At 42.2% G+C, this 18877-nt stretch overlaps 1 protein-coding gene across 15 annotated transcripts in view; it reads right to left on the minus strand.

Annotated features, from left to right (window-relative positions):
• Positions 1-8747, minus strand: part of LOC308289316 (RNA-binding protein Musashi homolog 2) — a 421115-nt gene extending 412368 nt beyond the window's left edge. For all 15 annotated transcript variants that reach the window (XM_080730980.1, XM_080730981.1, XM_080730990.1 and 12 more), the window contains exons 1-5: positions 8547-8747; positions 8082-8122; positions 7488-7569; positions 6850-6934; positions 1280-1321 (exon numbers count right to left, since the gene is read on the minus strand). In XM_080730980.1, the coding sequence (XP_080587106.1) occupies positions 1280-1321; positions 6850-6934; positions 7488-7569; positions 8082-8122; positions 8547-8614 (318 nt within the window). In that variant the 5' untranslated portion in view covers positions 8615-8747. The remainder of the gene's footprint in view (positions 1-1279; positions 1322-6849; positions 6935-7487; positions 7570-8081; positions 8123-8546) is intronic.
• Positions 8748-18877: the final 10130 nt, after the last annotated feature.

The following is an 18877-nucleotide window of genomic DNA, read 5'->3' on the forward strand; positions in this document are numbered from 1 at the left end:
TTATACATATCCTGGCTGCCCAGCCCCCTGCAAAGCTGTTCGCTCTTCCTTAGATCCTGTTGCTGCCAGCTTCTTTGACAAGATACATTTCCCACTCAGGGCTAGAAACAAATAGTACTTGCTTTCTGCACTAATGAGCCTGCCCTTAAGAACCAGGTCCAAAAGACAACTGCAGGTACTGTTTAACCTTCAACAATTCTCCACAGTGTCATTGCTCTGCACTTTCCCCGAGAACAGCTACTTTATACTGTAGTTCCCAGCCGCAGAGATTGGCTGTCTGTTACACCCCCACCCCCACCCCACCCCAACACACAAACACACACTCTCTCACACGCAAGCACGCTCGCACACATACGCACGCACGCTCGCACACATACGCACGCACGCACGCACGCACGCACATGCACACACGCACACACGCACACACACACACACACACACACACACACACACACACACACACACACACACACACACACACCCCTTTATAGTTGTGGATGTCCTTGAGTCAAATTCATGTTTATTCAAATAATGAATGCAGGGGCGATCTTTTCTTCCTCGCCTAGTGCAGCCGACAGAGCAGAAAATATCAAAGCTTTGTCGAGATCTGCCAAATAGCGCAGCATATGCTCGCACACTGACAACACATGCACGGGGAGAGGGATGGGAAGGCCTTCGGTATTTTCAGACTTCCAGACTAATGACACTGTCACCAACGGTGCAGCCGAAAACTGCCAGTGCGGACCTTAACAAGCACGTTTTGAAAGAGCAGTGGGAGAGATACTATCAGGAAAACATATTCCTCGCTGGTACTCAATTATACAGCGATACCCAACCTTAAGAGAGCATGTGCTTTGGCTTTTAGCCGTAGCAGCCCTGCCAATTCACTGTTTGAAATCTGAACTGCCAAGGTAACAATGCCTTTCTTTGTGTGACAAAGCAAGAAAAATTCCACAATCCATTTCAGAAAACAACTATGCATGATTTGCTGCAACGTGGTATGCTCACTCAAGCTGATCAAATTCCGTCACATCTCACAAAGTTCCCTGGGTGTTAATGTAGGGCCTAATGGAAAGGCACTTTATTTGACAAATAAAAAGTGCGAATATTCAGCCCATCTAATCTATTCATCCTTCGAGGTGTTCAGAAAGTAGGCCGTCGCCTCCACAACAAGCCAGGCACACGTACAGGCCGACACAGATGCAATGCTTTTTGCCTTTATGGAGGAAATGCGAAACCCGGGGGCCTCACCATGACACAGCACAGGAAGACAACTTACCTTGGGTTGAGCGCGTCTAGGAAAGGCAACTTTAGGGTCAATCTGGTGGACGGAGAAAGTTGAAAGAGAAGAATAAAGAAAAGAGGAGTGGGTGAGAGAAGGAGGGAGGGGAAGGGAGAGAAAGAGAGGAAGTCAGACATTAACAAAATGGTAGGATTCTATCTTAACATGTAGGCTGGCTATCTCTCTTACATATAACGTTTGAATAAACAGGAAATGCCAGGAAATCAATGTATCAACACTCTCTGTACTCTACTACCAACATTCTAATACTAACCTGACAGAGAGAATAGACAATACACCCACAATACAGACCAGGTTCTCACAGTCTGCACAAAGAACTACCTTGTATTGATTTGAAGAACATGATATTGATCTGTGCCCTCAGGGAGATTTGAGGAGGGAGTGCACAAATGATTAAATGCATTCCAGTAGTTAAATATAGATTTCACTGAACATTATTGAAAATTCCAATTATTACAGTTATAATACCAAAGAAAAACACTTAATTGTGATAACTTAATGTTACGATATGGTTATCTCACATCAATTATTCTGTTCACATTTTTTTTTATCAAGCTTAAAGATGGCAAGAGCTTTGTGAACAAAGGCAAAAATAAATAAATAACTGTAAGGTGGAACGGGGGAATTGATTTGCAAGCTATCACGTAATCAGATATTCAAAGAGAAGAACATTTGGTGTTTAGCAGGGGGGGCTCAGTCAGTGATCAGGTTGGAGTTTGTGTGTTGTTGGTTACACTCTGTCAATGAGTGTGCGATTTTCACGGCTTCTCTGTATAGTTAATCAATGTTCCCATTAAAGATGGTTGATAACATCTAGAGCTACCAGCTATTTACTGTCACCCAATCACAGGGACATTCCACACAACTTCAAATTAAACCTTTTCATAACGGCAAGAGGGTCAATAAAGCAGCAGTGATTTACAAATTACACTGACAGAGAGCTAATTAACATTTATGTTCTACTTGCTTTTAAGAACTTATTATTGAAACAAATTTGCAGTCGCAGCACTACACAAAGAAAACCCCTGATTGATAGGGAGAAATGCAAGATCCTGCTACGGCATACAATAATTTTCTCGACCATTCACGACGTATTGAATAAGTCTTTCATGCCATTCAAGGCGAAACAATGTGCTGTCCTGGAAAACTGCCTTTCCATTTAAAGGCAAATACAGCTGACGAAAATCATATGGAGCCTTTGTTCACAACTATGGATTTCCAATATTTGGATCATGCAAGATTGCAACCTTGCATGGCTTTAGGTGACTGAAGAGAAGCAGGTATATTCTAGCTGCATCTACAGCGTTAAAGCAGCAAATGTTAATTGGCACACACTATTCTAGCTGAATACAATGAGGCCTAATACAAAAGAAAGTGACTGAACATTTGTAGCGACATCGCAGTGATAATTCTATGCTTAGCAGAGAGCTTGCTTTTGTGGGCTGCAGAACGGCAGATTTGCACCTCATCAAATAATGACAAGAGGAAGGACAATGAATTGCCGCCATGTCACAAGTCAAAATTAACGACTCTCAAAAAATCTCCTATAGAGAGAAATACATTTTTAAGTGCAGTTTAGAAAGGTACAGTAAAGTATTGACAGGTCGGTCTAATGGAGTGCCAATTCAATAGTTTACTGTAGAAACGTATGATTTGAGAAATGATTGCAGCTGTGGCAGGGGGAGGGGGGATACTTTCAAAATGGAAGTTAATTTCCACCGACACACTTCTGGAAATGTATTTAAAAGAAGCTCCAACAGGAGGGAGGTGCATTAAAACAGTGCCTTCATCCGAACACACGTGACATTGCCAATGAGGCAGAATGCAGCAGCACTAACATCCACTCCTGTGGAGAAAAAAGAAAAAAGAAAAAGGAAGTACGGTTCCACCTTTTCACTGAAAGGCCACATAACTGCAGGGGCAAAAGACCATTAGTGGAGTTTTGTGCATGCGTGCGCTACAGCTTTTATGTCATGAGAGCTTGTCACAGTGTGCAACATAAAATGAAAGATGTTATATACCGTGTATGTGTGTATGTACTGTATGTGTTATAGATAGATAGACACACACACGCACACACACACCCGTTTAGTTAAAATTAATAGTGATTAATATGATGGCATGCAGTTGGCGAAAAAACAAAACTGACACTTGTGGAGACTTGAATTCAGCCGATATGTCAGAGTGCATTAACCAGAATAAAAGTGTTTAGTCTGCTACTGGGGACAGCTTCACAAATGGTGTCAGAGGAAATTCGATTGTCAGCACGCCGTTATATTCATCTTGAGCCTTCACTTCCTTGATGTCAAGGAGTCCATACAAGGGGAATTTTAAACAGGCACAACAGCATGAGTCACTTTTGCACAGACCATGCGGTTACGTAGCCCATGGCTGAGAAACAGCGCGTCTTGTCTCCGGCAGGGTTCTCTTTTCACCCAATTCGCACGAGAATAATAAGCTGCATCACCCACAGCATGTATTTATACCCAAGTCACCAGGCAGCGACTGCCCTGGGGTCTAAGGGTTAACCTCCCAAGGTCACCCACAATACAAAGCACACATACAATGAAAGCTACTATTCACCACTTTCAACAGGGGGCGCCCTTTCGAATCACAGTGGCAATGAGCCTGCCTATACTTCACATACCCCATATGGATGAGAATGCCTCCGTCTATTGTGCCAACAAAATGGAAAACCCCAAGATAATATAAACCACACCATGGATAGTTTAAAGGCCATGGTACTGTATATATTTATTATAATCCATCCACCTCCATCAGCAGATGCTGTGGCTGCAACATGAAGACAAGATTCTCCTGGCAAAGGAGGTAAAAGCCCAACTCCTCTCCGTTTCACCTCCCCCTCTCTTGTTTTTCCACATCCTGCACCAATCAATACATTGATAAACCGCTAGATCAATATCTATAACTCCTACTGCCTTAAGCCAATTGCAAACAGCAAACTTAATTATTACTGCAACATTGTAATAATAATTAAAATCAACACCTTGTTTAGATTGGGGGGTGGGGATTATTGATAGGATAGATTTGGCACTAGGTGTATCATTGTTGTATGTGTATTGCCTTTACCTAATTTTCAAATTCTTAACATAACAATTACACCAAAAAATTATAAAATGTTGTGCTTATCAGTGCAATTCACAACTAGCAATGAGGACAAGTATAATAAGAAGGCAAATAAATACCGGTACGCAATTATCCCAAAACATTACAATAAACTATTATTTTAGCTGGCATCGAACAAGAAAAGCATACATACAGAAGCAAATAGTATCATCCCATCCCATATTTTAAGCTATATCTATGGGGGAGGGTCTATATAAACCTGCATGTGTATACGTGTTAGTGTATTTCTGTGCGTTCGTGCGTATCCCTGTGTGCCAGCACATACAGGTCTCTGCCTTTCCGGTGTGGTTATTGCTGCCCAGTCCTCTCAGTCAGTACGGGAGTTAAAAAAAACCTTTACCATTATGTCCACACACAAGCCGCCCATTCATATGCTCACTGTAAACATAACTAAATGCTATTAAGCCATGTTAGATGTGAACGTAATCAACCCCGCTGCCATTTACATCTCAGTTTTCATTTTAGTACAGCTTCAGAACGTGGTCGTCGGAGGCCTTTTTTTTAAAAACAGACACCGAAGTCGACCCACTTTGTTAAGCAAGCCTTGCACACAGAGAAATTACATAAGTCCCATGTGTACAACTATAAATTATCACGCCGGGGAAAGCTCAGCGATAGCTGCTTCTTCCAGCGAACAATATCAAATTTGGTGACCTACAATATTATGTTTCTTTACAATGTGTCTCAATGTGTTCCAGCCCTGACCAAATATCAGCAAGGCAAAATGCACAACTCCTGAATCACGCGTCATAAGAAGATAATCCCCCCCAAGCTTTTGGCAAACCGTCGACTGGTTAACGTAAGACCTCGAGGACATAACAGGGCCAGCTTGTCTCCACTCCACAGCCCTTGGAGCAGACTGTCTCGGGTGAGCTGCGAGATACAGCACCGCCAGGGCACACTAGGTGTTGGGCATCTCCCGCCTTCTTTAGAGCTGAATCAATTCTTTTATCAGCAAAGTCCACCGTCGGCACCACCAGGCGCTTTCAATAAAATCTAAACAGGGAACCACTGGGGGAAACCAGGAAGGGGCAATAACTCATTTTCAAATGGCTTTTTTTTCTTTGTTTTCTCTCCAATGGGTCCCTGAAGCCCGGGAACTAATGTGAGTAGATAACGTCAAAATAATCTTAGAAACAAAACAAAAACACAAGTCACAATAGCTAGTGCTGTATAAAGGCTGCCTCTCCATTTGAACCTTGAACAAAGTCAAAACACTTAAATGCCACAGTAGCTTTTTTCCCCACCCGCCTCACAGAAGTGAAATACTGAGTGTTCATTTAAGAGTGTAAAAACTGAACCTTACAGATATATCTTTTTTTAAACTCTCATAGTTAGATTAGCACTCAGGATTTCAGTGTGCAGAAACAAAAGCCCTGAAAGCCTATGTCAAAGCATCACTCTGCCATTATCACTTCCAAAGAAATGAAGAACTCAAAACACAATGAAAATGCAATATGCTTTTATGTGCAATGAAACCTTGTGATTTTCAAGGAAGACTTTGAATTAATTAAGCTCCACAATAAGTAGTATGACTAAAGTCATTTATGACATGCATGTACTGTACATACAGGTTGAGGAAGTATGCTTACACTCTCACCTCAAATTACAATCTTTCAACACACCAATATTAGTCATTGCAGCGTAAATAATAATAGTGGTGATAACATGATAATACTCATGCACACACATAAGGGTCTAGTTTAGTAAGTGCCATGCACAACCATGTAGCATACATATCAAGATAACGCCTGGCAAAAAGCTGATTGGACAAGGTGATAAAATCAATGCTTAACACGCATATAAAAGTGCATAAAAAAGAAAATTTATTCATATGATTTTTGACAATTTCATCAATACAAAATGTTCAATAAAACCCACTAGTGGTCAAATAGGATTTAGAAAAGCCAAAATATGTATACATCAGGCTTATTCTACAAGCTACGAGAGAGGTTTTATTTATTTATTTATTACAGGGGAACAATTGTAGTTTCATCAAAGGTACAAAAAAAACAAAAAAAACAACAACTGAAAACACAATTTACAGGACGGTCTAAGGGAGAGTTGTGCTGGTGGCCATAGTACATGAACTATATTATGTAATTTGTCCCCAGCAGTAGAGTAAGGGTTAACCATTCGAATGGACTGTGTGTGTGTGTGTGTGTGTGTGTGTGTGTGTGTGTGTGTGTGTGTGTGTGTGTGTGTGTGTGTGTGTGTGTTGAGGGGAACACAATTAATAAGCTACTTGGTTCCAATTGTAAGCGGTTTGAGTGACTAGAAAAAATGGTAATGAGGCAAAAAATAATGATAATAATAATAATGATACAATGAAACGTTACAAATGTCAGTTCATGCAAATCATGGCAATCAGAGAAGTAGCAAAAAAGGAGCGAACATACCGTTTTAGAGTCTAATTCGTGATGTGGCTGTGCTAAGACTTTATCTACACTGGCAGCATCTGCAAATGTGACGAACCCGAAGCCCCTGTGGAGAAAACAACAGAGCATTCACAATGTGACCGATGCATTACTGTGTGAGTTGCACAGATCTTCTGATGACGTTTTACTTGCGCTGACCTTGCCCTGACCAAATTACTACCCATGTTGATTTTGAGCGCACATACATGCACGCGCAAACACATGCGCGCGCGCACGTACACACACACACACACACACACACACACACACACACACACACACACACACACACACACCTTGTTTAAATTACATAATATCATAATCAAATATTGAATTAAAAAAAATACACTATGTTGAAGCATATTACCGGGAATATATTCCCCGAGCTCTAGAGCTCCCTTGGTCAATGTCAAACGGCATTACTCTTTCAGAGCGCTGATTCAATCGGTTGTAATAAAAAGCGCAACCCGGGACAAATTCAGTTAAATGGCTGCATGATGATATTGAAATATCACTCTGAAGGACACTACACATTCAGGTGCACGTTATTTCATAAAAATCCATTTTTATAAAAACACCACGTCGGGAGGAGAGGATCGAGGGATCCTATAGTCGTTTACCTGGATCGTTTTGTCGTCGGATCTCTCATCACCATACATTCTCTGATCTCTCCGAATTTACTAAAATAGTCTCTAAGGCTGTCTGCAAAACAAACAAGAGGGAAGAGAGAGAGAAGGGGGAGACAGAGAGAGGGAGAGAGAGATTACGTGTCGATATATTATTCCCCCTCATTCATTCATTCATTCGTCAAGCGGGGAATAACATAGGTGGTGAGAACTGAATGTCACAATGTAACATAGTAGGGGTCGAATAGAGGACTTCAGATGATTCGCAAATCAAAATAACCTTGCGCGCACGCACGCACACCCACGAGCACTCCACACATACAGTATCCCATGCGCACGCGATCGCGTGGAATACTGTATGTGTGGAGTGCTCGTGTGTGTGTGTGTGTGTGTGTGTGTGTGTGTGTGTGTGTGTGTGTGTGTGTGTGTGTGTGTGTGTGTGTGTTACGCGCGCACGCGATCTCACACTCTCACACACACAGGTTCACTTCAGACCCGTGCGCGCACCGCTCCGCTCAGCCCACCACCACCACCACCACACAAGCCCCCGATCCGACCCACGGTCCGCCACAACGCTTTGCTGCTTACCTGGTGAAGTTTGCCAGCTCAGGCCGCCGATAAACATTTTACTGCAAGAAGAAGAAGGGGAAAACAGAACAGAAGTCAGTCCAGATGTCAGATCGGCCATTTTGACGTGCACAGCTAACTACTTAGGCTATAGCTGGAGCTAACTACTTTAGCCCGGCGACAGACAGAGGACGGAGTGCGATCGAGCCGCGGAGGAGGAGGAGGAGGTAGAGAGAGAGAGAGAGAAGCAGCCGAGAGCGGTTTCCAAAAAGCCAGCCAGTGCACAAAAAGGGGCCGGACCCGCTTGCTCCATATAATCAAACAAAGGTGTAGTTCACTCTACGCCGGAAGGCAGCCTAAATAAATGTCAGTGCCTGTGAAGCTCGCAATATCTTTACAGAAATGTTAAATAAACAACAGCAATAAATCTCTCTCGGAAAAGGCTGTAAATGATGATGACTGTCCCCCTGTCTTGGTTTCTCTTACCCCGGGTCGTGTTGCGAATCGCTCGGGCTTCCAGATGTGGCTAGTTGTTGGCTCCCGTCTCCCTCCATGATCTATACTAAAATCCAAACTAGAGGCAGTGACAACAACACGGATCAGACACACAGGACACAGCGGACCGCTGGACGAAGAGCCCCCGCTATACGAGAACGTTAGTGAGCCCTGAGCCGGGAATGCAGCCTTCACACGTGGGATCAGCTCAGCCTGTGGGTCCCTCCCCCCCCTCCTCCCACCTAGCCAGCCCCATTGACGTCATCAGCCACTGCCCCGCCCACCTCGCCTACAGATGTAAGTGGTCTTTTCTTTTTTTTTCTTTTTTTTTTGTGGGGGACAACAAGGGACCTATTACATCATCAGTAAACTAATGAATTCACTACTAGTATATATAGTGTGCTACTAGGCTAGAGCCATTTCATATTTAATCTCCTAGTGGAGCCATTTCTCTGAGCAGCATGAGGATGTACCACCACCAGTGAGCCTGCTATGTTTGTTGACAGTACAGCTCTTGCGTTGCCTGAAGCCTAAATAACTCCTCATTATGTTTTTTTTTTTTTTTTTGTTTTTTTTTTAAGTTGAAATGAAACCATTAGATAAGTCATCGCCCCCACTGGTGTCTTTGAATTTAAATAAGCAAGAATTCCTTCAGCATTTAGTAGACCCACCCTACGTTCATTTTTTATCGTGTATTACATTTCACAAGTGGCAACCAAACTGTATGAAAAGTGTGTCACATCATCTTGGGATGCAGTTTTCCGGTGGTCTGACCTTCAGTGGTTTTTAGACTGAAAATAGCATAAAAATAGACCCGTTGAATGTAATGTTGACTGCCTTTACACAAAATAATAACATAAAAATACAGTATGGTTAAATAATTATAGTTTGTTTCCTGTATAGACCTTTTTCCGGAGCGCTGCCATGTTGTAGCTGCGGTGTAGGCGCACAGCCGCACGCACACACACACACAGGTGCCGCATGACATCGCAGTCACGGTTGCCGCTCTGAGAAGGGGCTTTTAAGCCGTGACATCATTTTGTAGGCAGAGGAGAACTTTGCCCCCAGAGCATTTTCTGTCCCTCGCTATTTCAACAGATCCGAGACAAAAATAACGACTAAAGTATAATTCTAACACTTTCCTTTCAACAACAAAGAGAAGAAAAAATTGTAAATAGTAAAAATAGTAAAAAGATTCACGGAAACTGGGGGCAGAAATTCTCCTCTGCCTACAAAATGATGTCATACTTAACAGCCCCTAGTGGTGGCCATTTTGTGGTGCCACAGACAGAAAACCCATTCAAATATTTGAATATTTAATAAATACTGTTCTTTTGTTTAAATATTTTCAGAAATCTCTATGGGAAAAAATGTATGGGGTTTCTATCTGTGGCACCACAAAATGGCCACCACTGCTATGCCCTATATTAGAACATATTTTACTCCATATAGGGAGCCTATATGGAGTAACGTATTTCAAGTCAAATAGATATCAATGATTACTTTGAGGGCCATTGCTTGCCCACTTCTTAACTCTCCATGTCAATAGTTTAAGACAAAATGTGACAATCCAGCACATACAATTAGGCCTACACCTCTCTCACAGCTTGTTGTTTGTAGGATCTGAATCGGTGTTTCTCAAAGTGGGGTCTAGAGGCCCCTAGGGGTCCTTGAGGGGGTACTAGGGGATCCCCAGCTAAATGTGTTATATGCAAATCAGTTTAACCACTTTAAACCAGTATATACATGTACAAGCTCGCAACGTTGTGAGCTTGTAGTGTGGCTATTTTCAAAACAAAACAAATCTTGTGTGGGGTTCCAGCTGGCACAAAATATTTTCAGATTGGGGTCCCGTGGCCAAATATTAATTTGGTTGTCCTTGACATGAACAAGTTTTAGAACCACTGATCCAAATAATAAGAGATAAGTAAACCTTTCTTGATTTCTGTGGGGAAAGGCAATATATCAGCTGGCAACAGCAGTACGTGTGAAACACAGGACAGATGCAGGTAAGAGATGATTATAGAGAGATGAGATATAATACAAAAAATAGTCTAACATATCTTTTGTTGATTTGTCTTTTTTTTCTTGCTCTGCTCTTCTCTTTCTCTTTTCAGGGAATAATAAAAACGATTTAACAAAAACACATTTCGTCCACCTGTAAACCTGTGACGCGACAATAAAGCTGATACTGAATCTATTTCGACTGACAGTGTCAAGTGGCCTTGAGCAGTACTATGTACAGTGACAGTCTATCAACAATTACCGGTAATATATCACACTATATAATGTGTGTGTGTGTGTGTGTGTGTGTGTGTGTGTGTGTGTGTGTGTGTGTGTGTGTGTGTGTGTGTGTGTGTGTGTGTGTGTGTGTGTGTGTGTGCGTGTGTGTGTGTGTGTGTACTGTGTAAATATATATATTAACACTATATGCTTCATTTGACTCCATATACATAAGCAATAGAATTGCCCAAACACTCTCTGTTATTGTATAGACATATTATGAAAGCATAGTAGCATTTGCTACCATAGCAATGATGTAGAACTAAAAGCAAATGGCTGTTGAAACGTTGCTGCCGTGCTGCCTGTGCATATCTGCCCACAATAGCGGAAGGCAGCTGGGGGAGCTAGCAGGAATCTGAAAGTGAGAGCTCAATTAAGGCCGGGTGCTCACTGGCTTCTTGTCATGCTACAGTGATTGCTGTTTATTTCCTCCTCAAGCCCTCTCACAGAGAGAGAGAGAGAGAGGGGGGGTAGAGAAAGGGATAGATAGATGAATAAAGAGAGAAAGAGAGAGAGAGAGAGAGAGAGACCCCTTTGGCCCATCGTGATTTATTCTTGCTTTACCCATAGCAGAGCTCTCAAACATCAGTTTAACTGTGTACAAAGTTAAAGTCAAGAAGAACAGAGGAATGCTTTGGGAGCTTTGAGCCAACTTAAATGGTAGCGGATGATTGACGTGTGGAGGCAGCTGTTTCACCTGAGTGGCTATAGCGTTACAGGAGCTGTCTCTCTGTTAGTAAACTACACACAGACGCTCCTATAGGTGACACTGTTTCATGAGAAACATCAAAAAAAATATTCCCACCATGGCAGCGGGCTGCGTTTTCAGTGAAAATGCAATGTTGGAGCATAACCGATGGCTCGGAGTCTGCCTTCAAACTGTAACTGAGCTTATAGCTCACCACGACAATCAATCATCCCCGAAAAAATATTGAGCACTATGAGCAGCCCTGCGTGTTTCAGAAGTGGCATATTGCCATGAATCTATGGTTGATAAGGAAGCAGTGACTCGACTGGCAAACTTCTTTCAAGATTCTTTGAAAAAGAATTGTCTCCAGAATGACACAAGTGAATTACTGTTTGGAAGCCAGATGCTCACTTTGCCGGTCTCATGCATGAGAGCTCCGGCTTTGACACTGCAATAGACATGAGCTAAACACAAACACACTGTAGATTTAGTTTCATTATGCATGCCTAGTGGACCAGTGGTCATTGTTGAAAATGAGCTTCAAATGAGAAATAAACAAGTAGTACACAGATCACCTATTACCACTCATTACATTTGAAATTAAATTTAAATGAGGCTTGGCTTTGTGGTCAGTCAAAGAAGAAACAATATTCACAGTAGTAGCGACACATCAAGTAGTAAATTGCTCGGGGATGTCACTAATTCAGCAGTCAATCTCAATGGCTTTCATAACATTGACCTCACTGTTTTCTGGCAATGGAGGGCCAATATAATTTGGAAATTAGATTTTCAGCTCTGTGTTTGATCCTTCTGGATTAGATATGTCTATTATTAAGTTAATTTTAGCCTTAGTGAAGAAAATGACATTCAACTGTAGTGAATCAATTAATTCTAACAACATAATTTGACAGTCATAGTGTGTGGCAAAATGGTACTGCACTGAATTTGAAATGAGTGGTTTCCCCCCCACAAGAAACCTAATGAGCAAATGCTCACTCACTGACAGTAGATGTTAGGCTCTACACAGAGCAAATGATTGTAAATTATGAAAAGTTCAGTGTTGCATTGAGTAATGACAAATTCACTACATTTCTCCAAATCTGTCAGTCTGTGACATCTGGGCAGTTTTTTACCAAATTACTCACTCATTCATTGTATTTATTATGTAAAATCACACCAGTGTGGAGTGAGCAGTGCCTTTGAGTAGTTAATTTCATTAAGCTATATACAGCATATGAATTCTTGTCGAATTAATTCCAAAGCTGCTCAACAGCGCCATGGCCACCCAGCGGCATTGCAGCTGTTGAGCCCTTCCGCATTCACCGTCCACACACGCACGCACGCACGCACGCACGCACGCACGCACGCACGCACGCACACACACACACACACACAAGCACACACACACATACATCACTGTACATACACACTCGGTCGAGTCTTGGAGCTGAAGTACAGCTCAAATGTGGGCTGGCCCTCTGACTAAGAAAAGGGAATAATTGAATTGTATATTATTTATCTATAAGCCTCTGCTTACGCGATTCTGACCTCTGCTCTGGTATGTCGGTAAAGCGGAAAACCCATTGGATTAAACCAGATTATAAGAAAACAAAAAGAAAGCTACCTGACATACTGGAAAGAGACAACCCAAAACCAAAGCAAAATGGAATGCTATTTAGCACTAAAAGAGAATATACATATCACAGAATATCTGAGAACGGTAAACGACTCAAAACTTAGGAAAGCCTTGACTAGGTACAGACACAGCCAAAGTGAGTTTGAAAACATGACCAACGACAAAAAACTCCCATACCTACTGGGAGAAATACAACAATGTGCGAACACCGCAGCAAGATTTGTGAACTGCGATAAAAAAAGGCTAGAGAATGGAATACAACCACCCTAAGGACTACAAACCATTGAGTGTCATCTAGACCTACTGCCCATACAGTATACACAGAGCTGCTACCTTTAAACACATTTTAAATCTGAGACTTTTTTTGTATACCATTTAAATCGTATTGAGAAAAGAAATACTGCTATTTGTTCCAAAAAGCTTTATACCCTGTATATATATATACCAGTAAGACACCCTAAGGGAGAGAAGCGACCTCGCCTTAAAGGCCCATGAGTGTGTGCACATGGGCGCATGCACATGGGTGCTTTGGCATGTATACCCTTCTGCTGAGCTGGTCGAGTCATCACTGTGATGTCAGATCAGGTCAGCTATATCCATATATGGAGTCTGTGAGGTCAGACCAGTATTGACCAGCTCCATATGGAGATCTAGGTGATGATCCAGTCGTCTCCACGTATGGATATTAATTTTTAAGTGTGACTCGTTTCGTGTCAACCACACTGGTGGTTAGACTGACACAATATGTCCATATATGGGCATTCCTAGATGGGTTTAATATTGAAGGGCATAAAAGGGATTCTATTAGTGTGGTTGGCCTAACAGGGCATCATCTGAGAATCAGGGGTAGAGGTCAGCTCCATATATGGAGATCTAAGTGATGATCCAGTCATCTCCATGTATGGATATCCAGGGTTTGATGAGGTCAGTCTTCATATATGGATATCCAGGTGATAGTCATCAGTCTTGGCCATATGGAGCATCCATATGTGGGCGTTGCCAAATATGGGCTTACACCAGGGATATCCATATCCAATCCGCCGCCATTTCTGCAGTGTAAACCGCAGCCAGTGGTGGAGTAGAAGTACAATTATTGAACATGGGAAATACTCAAGTAAAGTACAAATACTCAAACTTGTACTCTACAGGGTGTCGCTCAGGAAATCGGTCACTCACTCACGGACAGGATCTGCCGGGTTTGGTTTCATAGTAAACTGCGCCCTACGGTCGCAATAACAACAGAATGTGACATAGCTGTGTTTACACAATTCTGTACCCCCTCCAAATGTATTATGTTCCCCATTTTCAGTTGTTTTTTATTATATTATGACACTTGTTTTGGCAATGTAAACATATGTTTTCTCATGCCAATAAAGCACCTTTGAATTGAAATTGAGTTGAATTGGTATGTTGGCTATTGCTTGTCATTGTGCCGTTTGATCATCTGCATGTTTGTTTACCGCTCCAGTCCATACCTGTATGACTGGTCAGTATTTCATTGGTCCAATGCTTTTCACAATGTTGGATGTGTTTTATGTAAAGTAAACAGTTCTCTCTTAAAGTGATAGTTCACCTATTTTTGACATGAAGCTGTGTGAAATACTTGCCATTAAAATAGTGGTTACAAATGTATTAATCCATTACCAGAGTCCCGTGGTCAGAGTTCTGGTCAGTTTTAGATGAATATAAAGTAGTTCCGGTGATTTGGCAGGGGCTCATGGCCCAATCATTAAAAATAGATGAATCCACAAAACTAGCTTCATTTGTATTGTTGACCTATTTCTACCAAATAGAGCAACTTTCGTTCAACTTTGACCCCTCTGTCACATGGTACTATTTTTTTTGTCCAGTATACGCCGCTGCAACGTATTTCCCCAAAACAAGGTGCTTTGCAGGCAGCTGATCAGAACGAAACCTCTCTCTATATGGTAGAAATAGGCCAACAATACAAATGACGCTAGTTTTGTGGATTAATCTATTTTCAATGATTGGGCCACGCCAAATGGCCCCCACCCCATTGGAACTACTTAATATTCATTAGAAACTGACCAGAACTCTGACCACGGGACTCTGGTAATCAATTAATACATTTAACCACTGTTTTAATGGCAAGTATTTCACACAGCTTTATGTCAAAAATAGGTGAACTATCACTTTAAAAAGAGATCTCTAACCTGATGAGAATACCTCATTAAATAAAGGACAAATTAATATGGACAATGCCCATACACTGTGTGTCGCGATGCAGCGCGTTGTAGACCTGCAATCTTTGCTTTTTTAAGTTAAAGTGGTTAAATTTGTGGATTTTATAGATATTGAACCAAAGAAACGTATTAACAAGAACTACACTTCATTTCCTGAAAAGTAACAGTTTTGGACATACAAGGTTTCCACCCGACAGCGACGATATGTTCAATATAAAGCCTGCAACATAAAACTATTGTGTGTACCCAATTGCCTGGGGTGATTTCAAAACAGTGCAGTGATATGACACAAACTATGCAAACATTTTAACTAGTACTGGGTCACTGTGTGAAAGCTGTTTCCAATCCACACGCATTTTGAGTGGTGCCAACTATTTGGGATAAATTGGGTTTTACTCTATAGATTAACTGCCTTTGCTTTGGCATCACTGGGCACTCTTGGCACCCAACATCTAAACAGCGAAATAATAATGTCCAGGCAGCTCTGTAAACCAATGTTACTGGCCTATTGCCAGATAAATGTGAGCTATTGAGATGTGGCATACTGGTATTGTTACTTGAATATCAGATGCATTTTGAGAGTCCTAGTTCATATTCCAGTGGGGTTTTCACATACAGTAGCAGTAGCTGGGTTTGTGACAGCTAAACTTTACAGTCCAGCCTCAACCATTCTTAAATAAAGAGCCCGTTTTCCATAAAATTCAGACGATCTGTAAAAGATTTTTCAGCAGGGACCCCCAGAAGACCCCCCCGGAGACCCCCTGTTACCTATTCAAGGACCCCTGGAGGTCCCCGGATGCCACTTTGAGAACCAATGCTATTTTCAGTGAACAAGCGAGCTAAACAGAATGGTGGCCTCTATTTTTACATGAAACTGAGCTTCACATTTCAGTAACACTATTAGGAAGACCTAGAAAGTGGATCCATATCACTGGAACATAATCCTTAGCACAATCATATTTAGCTTTAGCATCCATCATATCTCTCTCTAAGTGTGTATAGGCTTGCGATACAAAGGCAGACTGGGCAGGATAAATCCTTTACGGTCCCATTATGGTAATGGTTTTCAAAGTGAGGCCCCAGGGCCCTTCAGGGAGTTCCAGCGTATATCCAGCCAAAGGAGGAATTTACTTTAACTATGATGTACAGATATTATATAACTGTGCCTCTGTACTTTTCGCAAACTGTTAATAAAGTGTTTAATCAATCAATCAATACACATGGTTACACATTGCTTGGACACACTTCCCCAGTCACTGTCCAACATCAAAGTGTAAGGGTTAATAGCCATCCACACCAAGAACCATAACTATAACGGTAACTATAAATATGTCATTTTACAGATCATTCTAACTCTAGTGGATTGAAGTGGATTGCGGAGCACACACCACAACTATAATAACAGTGGTGAACGATATATTTGGGATCACTTTCAGAGTGATTTGATGAATGATAGAAACACTGACAACCAAACGAAATCCATCTGAATTTACTGGGTGTTGCGTAATATATACAGTACAGTACAATGGGGCGGTAGTGACTCAGGGGTAGAGTAGCCGGTAGAGCGGTGGGATGGGAACCGCAATGTTTCCAGTTCGATCACGGGCTCCCCCAGAGTTGGTGTCGAAGTATCCTTGAGCAAGACTCAAAACCCCTAATTTCTCCCAATGTTTGGGTTGGTGCCTTGCATGGTTTCCTCTGCCATCGGTGTATGAATGTGTGTGTGAATGGGTGAATGTAATGCACAATCTATGTACAGTAAAGCGCTTTGGATAAAAGCGATATATAAATGCACCATTCACCATTTACAATACATCATTCTGTTCAACAGAACATTATAATAATAATAATAGCTTGGATTTATATAGCGCTTTTCTAAATACCCAAAGCGCTGAACAACAAAGGAAAACAAACTTTATTAGAATAAAAACAGTAAATTCAGTAAATTCAACAATTAAAAAGATAAAAGTCAGTCGGGGACTCTGGGCATAGATTCCAGACCTCAGCTGGGGTAGGCTATCCTGAAGAGGTGGGTTTTGAGTGAGGTTTTGAAGGAGGGGAGGGAGGGAGCGCTTCTAAGGTGGTTGGGGAGAGCGTTCCAGAGGGTGGGGGCAGAGACAGAGAAGGCCCTGTCCCCCCAGGTGCGGTACTTGGCCTTGCGGACCTCCAGGAGGTTGGCTTCACTGGACCTGAGGGATCGGGTTGGGACGTAGGGATGAATAAGGTCAGATAGGTAGGAGGGAGCCAGGTTATTGAGTGCCTTGAAGGTGGTTAGTAGGATTTTGTAGTGGATGCGTTGTATGACAGGGAGCCAGTGTAGATCGTGGAGGACAGGAGTGATGTGGTCTCTGGAGCGGGTACTGGTGAGAAGGCGGGCGGCAGAGTTTTGGACATACTGTAGTTTGCTGAGGATTTTGGCGGTGGTGCCGTTGAGGATGCTGTTGCAGTAATCTATCCGGGATGTGACAAATGCGTGGATGAGTGTTTCGGCAGCTGTGAATGTGAGTGAAGGGCGGAGGCGTGCAATGTTCCTGAGGTGAAAGAAGGCAGTTTTGGTGATCTGGTTTATGTGGGGGCGGAATGAGAGGGTGGAATCAAACATGACACCAAGGTTGCGGATGTGAGTGGAGGTGGTTACAGTGGAGCCGTCAATACTGAGAGTGAAATTCTGGGTGGGGCGGGTGAGGGAATCTGGGCCGATGATGAGGATTTCTGATTTGTTGCCATTGAGTTTGAGAAAGTTTCTTTGCATCCATTCTTTGAGTTCTGTAAGGCAGGTGGTGAGGGTGGAAAGGGTGGCAGCGGTGACAGTTTTGGTGGAGAGGTAGAGTTGAGTATCATCGGCATAACAGTGAAATTGGAGGTTGTGGTGACGGAGGATCTGACCAAGTGGTAGTATGTATATGATGAAGATTATGTTCAGAATGTTATTGTTATTCAGCGTGGATGCTCACATCATTATTGTTATTGTTAGTTAGTTAATTACAGCCCACCCTTTAGGTGCCTTGTGTAGGTGAATCAGTGGTAGTGACTTTACAGTTATCAGCTCACTTGCCATCAAGCTGTATATGTGGGTTTGAGCTTCAAACGTGACCTTCCCATCATCACTGGACTTCTGTCCTTTGAGGCCTGCTTCTGAAAAGATACCCCATGCACTCCTATTGATCAGTTCTTTGAGACCACAATTGCTGATCTCAGGTCAACTTTGGCCATTAGGTCACTTACTACATGGTATGACTAACGTAGGTAAAATGAACCACAGTGAACCCTAGATCAGTGGTTTCCAAGTTGGGTCCAGGGACACCCTGGGGTAGGATATACTTCTCAGCCAAAGAAGAAGTAGATACATTTTACTATAATTCAATTCACCACAAATGGTTACAATACAAAACATCCATAGAGGGTATGCGCATGCATAAAGTGAATGGCAAATCGAGTGTGTGGCACTGTGAGTTTAACGACGTTCAACGTCATTTAATGCCATCAGATAGGTTTTTTCTGTTTGGATGTA

The sequence above is a fragment of the Nannobrachium achirus genome (genome assembly GCF_963921795.1).
Source record: "Nannobrachium achirus genome assembly, chromosome: 8".
Lineage (NCBI taxonomy): Eukaryota > Metazoa > Chordata > Actinopteri > Myctophiformes > Myctophidae > Nannobrachium > Nannobrachium achirus.